Source organism: Furipterus horrens, unplaced genomic scaffold, assembly GCF_987537825.1.
Source record: "Furipterus horrens unplaced genomic scaffold, mFurHor1.1.pri manual_scaffold_9, whole genome shotgun sequence".
Classification (NCBI taxonomy): domain Eukaryota; kingdom Metazoa; phylum Chordata; class Mammalia; order Chiroptera; family Furipteridae; genus Furipterus; species Furipterus horrens.
Window position 1 is genome coordinate 33707913 of NW_028327179.1, and position 10989 is coordinate 33718901.

General features: G+C 36.6%; 1 protein-coding gene across 1 annotated transcript; it reads left to right on the forward strand.

The window, feature by feature from the left end:
* Positions 1-1669: 1669 nt before the first annotated feature.
* MTERF1 (mitochondrial transcription termination factor 1) lies at positions 1670-8053 on the forward strand. The gene is made up of 2 exons (XM_090287861.1): positions 1670-1864; positions 6769-8053. The coding sequence occupies exons 1-2, from the start codon at positions 1722-1724 to the stop codon at positions 7949-7951; spliced, it is 1326 nt and encodes a 441-aa protein (XP_090143987.1). The 5' UTR covers positions 1670-1721; the 3' UTR covers positions 7952-8053.
* Positions 8054-10989: the final 2936 nt, after the last annotated feature.

Below are 10989 nucleotides of genomic sequence, written 5' to 3' on the forward strand. Positions count from 1 at the left end.
GTAAATATTAACTTGGATATAGGAGCTCCTTCCATACAGGAATAGGTTTTAGAAATTTATATGAAGAGGCCACTGTTAACTTTTCAGGACTAATTTTTACCTGAAGGAACTGGTTTCACTTCCGAGATAGACTGATTATTAATAATTTAAAGTCCCAATGGTAAATCTTTATTCTTACAAACAACAAAACAGAGTTAATTCAAAGCCAAGTGACAACAATAAATCAGCTAGGAGTAATCTGAGGGATAGAGTGAAGATAAAACATTAATTAGTTGGTGCAGAAATGGGATGAAGGAAATTCTGCAATACACTCCTACGTAGGGGAGGATAATGCAGTAAATTCTTTCTTGCAGTAACATTTAGGATCAGCCTTCTCCTAAATTTGTTTTTCTAAGGACCACCACTTCCTCCGTTAGATAACTTGGCAGCTTGATAATTATCTCATTAATCTGGGTATAATCACTCTTTTGGAGGTAATAAAATTGTCCTGAACTGAAGCTTAATCTCCATTGCCACCATCTCCCTGCAGGTGAGGCCGCCCGACCAGGAAAGGTTAAAGCAACATCCCCCAAGGGTGCCAAAAACGAATCTGCTCTGGAGATTCAATTTCTGTTGAAAACCTTAGATAGCCTAAACCCATCAAAAGAGTTCAAGAGAACCAGAAGCAATCGTGCTGTAAGCAGTTAAATCGAACTATACTAGAACTACTTTCCCAGCCTGAAGGCTGACACTGAATTTGGATTCAGTTACACTCCAGGGAGTAAGTAGTTCAGGAAAGAATCTGGGACTGTTTAAGAACCTCGTATTGCACGCGTTTTCCTGCACTAAACGCCTTAGTGTTCATTGGCATCGTATTAGTCACATGAATTAACGTGATTATGCTACTAGCCTGCAAAATTCATATATTTAAGAGCGACTGCCCACGTGCAGCCAGCAGGCAATAAATCTCGGAAGCAACTCTCTGCCACTGGTCCAGGAGTTGAGAAAGCCCATGGCCCAACCCGGCCCGCCCCGCCCTCCAAAACCTTGCTACAGCAGTTGGTTTCCTGCACTTACCACGATCTCCTACTGCCCCCTGCTGGGTCCCCCATGTTAATTTTCGGAGGGTGGCCGTGAGGACGCTGCGGTGCGCAAGGCTGATACGTCATATCGGCGCGCGGCCCATGACCGGAAGTTAGTCGTCCATTTCCGCTCCCGGGTTCCGCTACACTCCAGAGCCGGAAGTAAAGCTCTCTCTGGCACGTAGGTACAGTCCAGGTTTCGGTTGCTGGGTTGTTGCTGCTGCTGCTGCGCGTTTAATTTTTGGAGGCGGCTTTGGGTGACTTTGACGTATAGCTGAGTCCCATTCCCTCCCAGCTCCTTGCACAATTGTTCTTGTGGGAGGAAGAGGGATGGGAAGAATCCATGGATTGGAACCTGTGGAGTTAACTGGATATGAGTTACGGTTCACGTGGGTTCGAACCTTAACGCTTCAATTAAGAGAAGCTAGTAAGGGAACTCGGCGCTTTTTTTCGATTTTGTAATTTTAGAGATAATGCCTACTTTGAATTTGTGGTGTTTAGTTAAGACAATGTACATGAAGCACTTAATTTTCAAAAAACATATTCGTGATGCCGCTACCGTTTTTTATCATATTCAGGCGTGTACTGCCATTTTCTTCTCAATATCTCAATAAGTATTTAGTATGCAAGAGATTGTGCATCCCACGAGAACATTATACAATGTTAGCTGAGATTGATCTCTATTCTGTATTGCGGAGTCCTGACAATATTTTGTACCCCTCCCCCCTTTTGCCTTTTCTAGGGACAACTATTTTCCAGCTTTTTTTGAGGAATGCAAAAGTCCTTTCCTTAAGACAAATGAGGTGAGAAATGCATTGTTGTAAAGATCTCTAAACAGCTCGTTTTGTCAAAAGGCCAACTGTAATGTAGTACTCTAGGACCAGTGATTAGCCTTTTCCCTTAAAACCGCTTTTATTACGCTACTGTGGTGCAGAGGGTAATGTAAATCCTCTTTCATTCTCAAACCTTACAAGTTACAGGTACACAGACATTTAATGTATTTGTTACTTTTAGATTTCAGCCCTTGCACTAATGTTTCTGGTTAATTAAAACATTAATTTGAAATTGAAATACATTATGGAGTATTATTTTTGAAATTTGTAGACTGAGGCAGTTGGTGCTTCTTGCATTAAGGTGTTTACTCACCTTGCTAGATGTAATGGGAGTACTTTGGATGGATATTGGGTGCTACAAGAGTAAAGTAACATTGGTATCAGGTTTAACATTTTTATGTTGAAAACTTAAAAATAAATAAAGGTAATATATATCCACCACAGTTTTGCACTCCAAGACCATTTTATTTTTTAAAATTTCTTGTCTGATTGCAATAAACATAAATAATATTTCAGAACTAATACATAGATGCCATTAATCTGAGAGATTACTGTTTTGTTTCATTTTTCTCTCTCTCTCTATATTAATGCCCTCTCCCTCTTTATGTAAGCAACATTACTGTAGCCATACTGTTACGCGGTTTGCCATTCAACAATATTTTGGACATCTTTCTATTATGTTAGACCTGCCTTGTTTTTAAAAGCAGGCTGTATAGTGTTATATTGCATAGTTGTACCACAATTTATTAACCAGTCAATTGGTGGCCATTTTGGTTCCTCCTTTTTTGTTAGAACAAATAATATGATGGTTATTCTTTTCATAGCAAATGTGTATTCTTATCCTTTGGATAATCTCCCAGAAGTGGAAATGCTGGGTTGAAGGATAAGGTAGAGGGTACCAAATTCTCTTTCATCAGTGATATTTGAAAATTTCCCCCATTTTCTCATATGCTTACCAACAGTTGATATTAGTTGACACTGTGTTTAGTCTTAGCTGAGACTGCTCATAATATGTTTTGGGTCAGTTTATTGCATGTATAGTATTGTAGTTATTCAAATTTTAGTTGCCAGTTCTAAGTCCAATAGAGCTCTTCTTTTCCCGTGTAGAAATAGAATACTTAATTTTAGATTCCCCAGCAATAAATTATTATAAAACAAATAATTCACTTCAATAGTATATATTTGTTAAAGATTTGTAGGAAGATAGTATTTGAATGGAACTTCGTACTATAGATAGGCATCAGGAAGATCGGCCTTTCTGAAAGACATCTTAAACAAAGGCAGGGAGGACAAGAATGGACAAGGATGTTTAGGACCTGTGGTTTGAAAGGCAATGGTACCTAGGTTGTAGAATATAAGCTAGCTAGAGAAGTAGATAGAACTGTGTGGTGAAGGCGTTAAAGGTCAGTCTAAAGATTTTACTTTGTAGGAGAGAGCTACAGAGTCTTTTATTGGGGAATGAGGGACATAATTACACTTTTGTTTTACAAGTATACTATGATGGCAGTTTTGAGTGACTGATGTTAGAGAAGTAAGTTAGATGGCTATTATAGTATGTGTTGGGAATAGTAAAGAGTAGAGAGGTTGGAGTTCAGAGATACCTAACTAGCTGAATCTACATTATTTGATAATGGGTTGAGGAAGAGAAAGAAGGCAAAGCTTACTTTTATATTTTTATCATGAGTGACTGTCAGGATAGTGATAGTGATTTGATTAATCAGAGAAGGTCTAGTTAGTTTGGGGGCTGGGAAAGATGCTCATTTTGATTTTGGACATATTAATTTGTGTGAAGTCTATTTCCATGGAGAGTGAATTAGACACAAAGACATAAAATCCTCCTATGACAGATTCAGGAGAAACCTTAATGCTCTTTTGGTAAGAAATTTGGCATATATTTTTACTTGCTTTTAGTCTGTCATTAATAAAATTTCTTTTGAACTTCCTGTGGCTTGTTCAGCCCTGTTTTGAGGGTGTGTTGTTAAGAGTAGTAACCTTCAGGGTTTTTTTTTTTCCTTTTTTTTTTTTAAATTGTGTACATTCTCTAAAAGAGGTTTATACATGTACCTTCAATGTATTTATATTTATTTACTGATGAATTATGTATATGTCTTACAGTACTATTATATTGTATACATTTAAAAGCATGTATAGAAAATAGAAATTTTAAAAGGCTGAGACAAATGGAGTTTGACTGTTTCTTTCTATATTCCATTGTATCTTCTTGCCCACCCCTTTTGGCAAGGACTGGATTTACCCATAGCTGTCAGTATTTTGTCCAGTTATTCAGTAGAGGTCACCCATGAGTGTCTGGAGGAGAACAGATAGTTGAGCTGTGCAAGGTAAAGCCTTCCTTTAGTTAAAAGGAGGATCTTATTTTTAAGTTTCTAAATTCATGCATTTTTGGAAGAGTATATAGTACAGGGTAGCATGTGGTATTACAGAGAAGTGAAGATAGTGAAGAGTATAGGGCAATCTAAAATATGATTTTGTTGTTTGATGTTTACCTTGTGAGTAGTCTGCATTTTTGTTTGACTATTATTTATTCTATAGTTTTGGAATATTGTTCCAATTGTTTGAGGATCAGTAGGTTGTCTGAGCTATAAGAATGTTCCCAGCCCGTAAGCATAACCCAAGTTCTTGGTAAATTGGAATAATTAAAAGGATAGACACAGAGAGGCTTTTTAAATATTGATCTTGAAAGCAGTATCTCTAGCCCAGAGATATTAGTGGTGAGTTAAAACTATCTAGTTCTATTTTTCTATTTTATGCTTAATTAGGAGAGAGGAAAAGGGAAGTACCTCCTTTAAGTGATAAGAGCCCATTGTAAATACAGTATTCCCTCACTATATTACGTTCTAGACCCCCCGCGATAGGTGAAAGTCCACAAAGTAGGAACCTTACATTTATTTTAGTATTTATATGTATTTTAAGGCTTTATAAACTCCCCACACTTAAACACTGTTTCTACTTCCTCATTAACCTTTCCCACTCCCTTATTTACCTTTTCCACACTTTTATAAACACTACTTATGTTCTTAAATATATTCTACACTCTTAAACCTACCTAACTTTAACAACATACGTATACAGTACTGCAAAATACCACAATATAGTGAAAAACCCATGATAAATAATTAAATATATTTTTAAAAATCCTGCGATAAGTGAACCGTGATATAGAGAGGGATTACTGTAGTTAGAAATCAAGAACTAAGTTCATCATAGCTGTATAGTCTGAAAAGGAGAAAGTATAGTAAAATAGGTGTTGTATGATTCAGACCACAAGTTGCTTAGGAAAATAAACAATATGATAAGAATACAAGAATACTTTTGTGCTTTGACCCCTGGCTGGTTTGGCTCAGTGGATTGAGCGTCGGCCTGCGAGCTAAGTGTCGCTGGTTCGATCTTCCAGTCAGGGTACATCAGAGAAGGAAAACTCTGACTCCAAAAAACCTCCGCTGCCTTGCGGCATACCTCTTCAGGGGAAAGGCTAGGGGAGTAAACCCTGACAGAAAATCCGGAGCCGGAGTCTCTAAGGCGGTTTGACGTTGTAGTCAACACCGGCAACTCCTGCGGCGCAACTGAAGCCAAGCTGTATTGACTCCGTCTTTCCCTTGAACCCTTCAGCTGCGAAGAGAGGGGGGGTCTGCTGCATGGGCAACAGCAGACCCTCCATATCACCCTGCCCAGGCTCTGTAGCTTCAGCTTCACTGGAGAGGACACTCCAGCGTCATCGCAAGATGTCGATTCAACACGGGAGGAGACAGATACCGTGTCACTCCCGAGTCGGACTGCACAGCCATTCTCGGCGGTGCAGATAGACTCTTAAGAAGCTACACCATCGTCTCTCGAGACGGACGGCTGCCGACGACTTTTGTGCTTTCCTCATAAAAGATTTTCTATAAATAGAGATGCTAATTTTAGTAGGGACTTATGATTATTATCAAATAGCAGTCCATACATTTCATAATTCATTTCTAAATGATCAGGAAAATAAGTTGTTGAGGTTTTAGCTACTTGTACAAAGTTTATGTGTTGTTAAACAGATGCAGACATTTCAGGGTTAGTCTTTTGTAATGTGGTGATTTAGGGAAATGGTAAAAGTAACTTTAAATGTGTCATTTTGCAGCATAGTTCCACATGTGGCAGACTATTTGGGTTAAATATCCCAACTAGATCATTTTGAAGATGAAAGTTGGTTTGGAGTTGTTGGGTTAAAACCAAGGGGACAATAAAATAAATAGAGTGAGAAGATTGGGATTAGGAACTGTTGACCAGATGTCTAGATAAGCTGAGTATTAGGCTCTAATAATAGCCTGGATTTAAGGAGTGCCATGAATCTAGAAAAATGTGTTTATGGGGGAAATTGGGTATTCTGAAGTGTTGGTTTTCAGGGCAAAATTTGGAGTTTGATAACCAGGATGTGAGAACAGAGGTGAAGAAGTCTGGTATCTATGAGCAGGGGCAAGGCCAAAGATCTGGGAAGTTGGAAGACAAATAAAATTGAAAACACCAGTTAATTGGAATAAACCAAAGGTTTGGCCACTAGGAGGATAAGGCAGAGATTGAGAGGGGTCAAATAAAAAGAGTGGGATAAAGGTAGGAATAATTCTGGGGCAGTGACGATGCTATACGGCCTTTATGTAAGGACACACACTTCTAGAATGATACCCACACTCCTGGGAGTGGGACTTTGAAGTGAGGAAATGATTTTTCTTTATTTAAAAAAATATTTTATTGTTTATGCTATTACAGTTCCAGTTTTTTTTTTATCTTCTTATAGAAATGACTATAATGCTTATAGGATTATAATATGATCTCTCAGCTACTTAATACATACATTTGTATAATATTGTATATGTTGTTTTACACAGCATTCCAAAAAGTTGGGGCTACTTGACCATCCTGGCACCACGAAACCTCTTTTATATGAGAAGTAATGTTCTCTTTGGTTCAAGATGTTGGATGATCCGATTTTCAGCAGAAATCCTCTTCAAATCAGGTTCATTTAGATTTTTTGGAGTGAAGTGTGGTAATGAAGACAACGAGCCTTTGAAGAATGAACTACTGAATAGCTTACTTACTATGGGAGTAGATGTTGACATGGCGAAGAAACGACAGCCGGGAGTTTTTAATAGGATGGGTATTAATGAGCAGGACCTGAAGATGTTTCTTCTCTCCAAAGGGGCTAGCGAAGAAGTGATTGCTAGCATCATATCAAGATATCCACGAGCCATAACACGCTCAACTGAAAATCTTTCAAAACGGTGGGATCTGTGGAGAACAATTATGACATCGGACCTTGAAGTTGTAAATATTTTGAAACGTTCTCCTGAATCATTTTTTCGGTCAAGTAACAACCTAAACCTAGAGAATAATATAAAGTTCCTCCACTCAGTTGGATTGACCAGTAAATGCCTTTGTCGATTATTGACCAATGCCCCACGTACCTTCTCCAATAGTCTTGATTTGAATAAACAGATGATTGAATTTTTGCAAGAAGTCTCTTTGTCTTTAGGTCACAGTGATTCCATAGATTTCATCAGGAAAATAGTTTTTAAAAACCCTTTCATCTTAATTCAGAGCACCAAACGGATAAAAGCTAACATTAAGTTTTTGCAGTCAACGTTCAACTTGAACAATGAGGAGCTGCTTGCTCTGGTATGTGGTCCAGGAGCTGGAATCCTAGACCTTTCCAATGACTGTGCCAAAAGAAATTATACAAATATTAAAGAGAAGCTGTTTTCTCTTGGGTGTACTGAAGAAGAGGTACAGAAGTTTGTCTTGAGCTATCCAGATGTGATCTTCTTAGGAGAGAAGAAGTTTAATGATAAAATAGACTGCCTCATAGAAGAAAAAATTAGCATTTCACAAATAATTGAAAATCCTCGGATTTTGGATTCAAGCATAAGTACTTTAAAAAGTCGAATCAAAGAATTGGTAAATGCTGGCTATAACTTGAGTACATCAAACATAACTCTTCTGTCTTGGAGTCAAAGAAGATACGAAGCTAAATTGAAAAAGTTAAACATTAGAAATAGCGTTCTGGGGAATTAAAAAAGTTAGAATGTTGTGATATAATTTCACTTTGAATTTGGGCCTTTCAAAAAGGAGAGGATTGATTTCTTAAATACATACACATTTAACGATCCTTTTGATATTTTAAATGTTCATAAAAACTCATTGTCAGTAAGCTCAAGTATAGCCTTCCAACTTACCTTTTCTCTAGTTTGAATTAATACAGTGTCCTATTATATGATATAGGCTGTGTAAATGGTACTTCCTGAGTGCCAAGGCAGAACAATGTGTAGAAAGATAGAAAATACCAAACAAGCTTTCTTGAGGGGTTTTGTTCAAATTAAAAAATCGACAGATTCATTTAGATAGTTCCATTTTCTCTCATGAGTTTGAATGGCAACCTATTTTTCCTATTATTTCCATATATCTAATTAAGGTTCATCTTCAAAACAGAATACCAGTAAAAATCTGACAGAATAATAAAGAGGAATTTTTAACCCCCAAGTTCTACATTATTTAAATCTCTTTATGCTGCCCTGCCCCTCCCCCATCCTTCCTTTTATGCTCAATTTACTTTGGATATTATCCTGATTTCTTTGAAGACAAGGGCAACTGGTAGGCAGAATAGTAGGCTCCCAAAGTTATCAAACTCATAATTCCCAGAACCCGAGAACATTTATATTAAGTTGCTAAAGGAGTTCACAGATGGGATTAAGTTAAGGGTCTTGAAATGGGGAGATTACCTGTATTATTTGGATGGGCCCAGTGTAATCATAAGGGCCCTTTAAAGTGGAAGAGGGAGCTCAGAGGAGGTCAGAGTGATGTGATGTTAGAAGGACTTTTTTAATAGGATGGATATTAATGAGCAGGACCTGAAGATGTTCCTTCTTTCCAAAGGAGCTAGTGAGGAAGTGATTGCTAGCATCATATCAAGATCCCCAAGAGCCATAACACAAACAACTGAAAATATTTCAAAATTGTGGAATCTATGGAGACCAATTATGACTTTTACTGGCTTTGAAGGAAAAAGGGGCTATGAGCCAAGGGACACAGGTAATCTCTCTAAAATGTAAAAGGCAAGGAAACATTCTCTCCTAGTGCCCCCAGAAGGAAATATAGCTCTGTCATGACCTTGAATTAAGCCTAATGAGACCTCTGTCAAACTTCTGACCTACAGAAGCATAAGATAACAAATTTATGTTGTTTTATGCCTTTGAGTTTGTGATAATTTGTTACAGCAGGAAGAAGAACAATGCAGCAATTAAAAAGACAATTGCATTGTAGGTGAAGTCACAAAATGGTCCTTTTAATATTTGTATTTCTTCTTTGTATAATTACCTTTTTTAATCCAACTACCTTTCTGAAATGGCTAATAATTTAGTCTTGTAAAATCCTCAATGTATGATAAAAACTAAATGTGAGTAATAAAATCTAAATAAAGGAATATGTTTGCTTAATGAATGTAGTTTAAAAAATGGTGATAATTTCTGTATATTTAAATTTGTTGGCATTTCATCTATTATAAATAAAGTACAAGGAATTTCTACAGGCATTGACTTAAAAAAGACAAATCAGATGATGTTTGTATCTTGACATGTATACTCTAGCTCTGATATAAACTAAAAGAGAAGGGACAAATTACATAATTTTAATTTTAATTGTTTTCCAGAGTCATTTGTTTTCTTGATGTGGATTTTGAATGGTGTTCAACCTTTTAAGCCTTGTTTTCTAATTATGCCTCAAGAAAACTTATTCCTGCCACTGATATAAACAAAGTGCCTGCTCTTTCAAGGTCAATTCCAATATGCTATTTGATGCCAAGCATGGCAGGTATAGTTTAGAAAACATGGGTTGTAGAGAGACATTTTTTTAGAGTGATATATCTAGGCACTATTCCTGAATAGCTCTGTAACTTTGTGTAAATATTTTAAGTTCACTGAACTTGTTTTCTCATCTCTAAGATTAAAAATTGACCTCGCAGAGTTGGTAACAGTCAGGTGACATAAGGTCTCAAAATTTCTTGCACATGATAACTATTCATTGGTAGCTGTGATAAATAGTTACATAAGTATTTTTAGAAGAGTTTAAACAGCTTTATTGATATGTAATTCACATACCATACAATTCAATTTAAAGTATACAACTCAATTTTTTTTATATTTATAGGGCTGTATAATCATCACCACAATCTAGTGTTAGAATATGTTTGTACCTCCTAAAAGAAACCCTGTCAATCCCCATCCCCCCCTTTTTACTTTCCTAGCCCTAAGCAACCACTGATTTACTTCTCTGTCTATAAATTTGCCTATTCTGGATATTTCATATAAATGGATCATACAATATGTGGTCTTGTGATTGCCTTCCTTGACTTAGCATGTTTTCAAGGTTTATCCATGTAGCATGTATTGGTATTTCATTCCTTTTTATTCCCAACTAATACTCCATTGTATGGATCCAGTAGTATTATTGGGAGTGTATTTTATTGTTATGACTTAAAGTATTCTTCAGTCTACTGAATTGTATGGGAGTATTTTCTGAGATATTGCTTCAGAATCTAACAAATTTATAAGGATCTTGAGAGAGGTTGGCAGAGGAGATAAAATTTTATTGGCATCAACTGGTCATGAGAATTATGCCTGGGTTGACAGATACATAGCAGCAGCAGTTGCCAGTGACCAAGGAGAAGGTGGGATGCATGGAAGTACAAGACAGCACTTATTTGGAGTCAATGGTAATGCCTGTCAGGCAATATTAACATGTCAGATTTTACGGTTGAGTCTGAGGGAGAGTCAATTCTTTAAAAATTTTTTAAATTATAAGTTTTAAATAATTGTTTTCATGAGTTAAAGAAAGCCATGTTTATAATGGGAATAAATGGAAAGTAAATCACAAAAAATAAAAAATATATTCTTATCATTCAGATATTTATGTGACTTGTTTTCTTTGCAGAATATAGCCATACATGGATGTAGCATATATATTTAAATAGAGATCAGACTGTGTATTTTTAAGTGTAATAGGTTCTGAACATATTAAATATTCCTTAGTAATTAATTGCATAATCAATTATTTGCCTG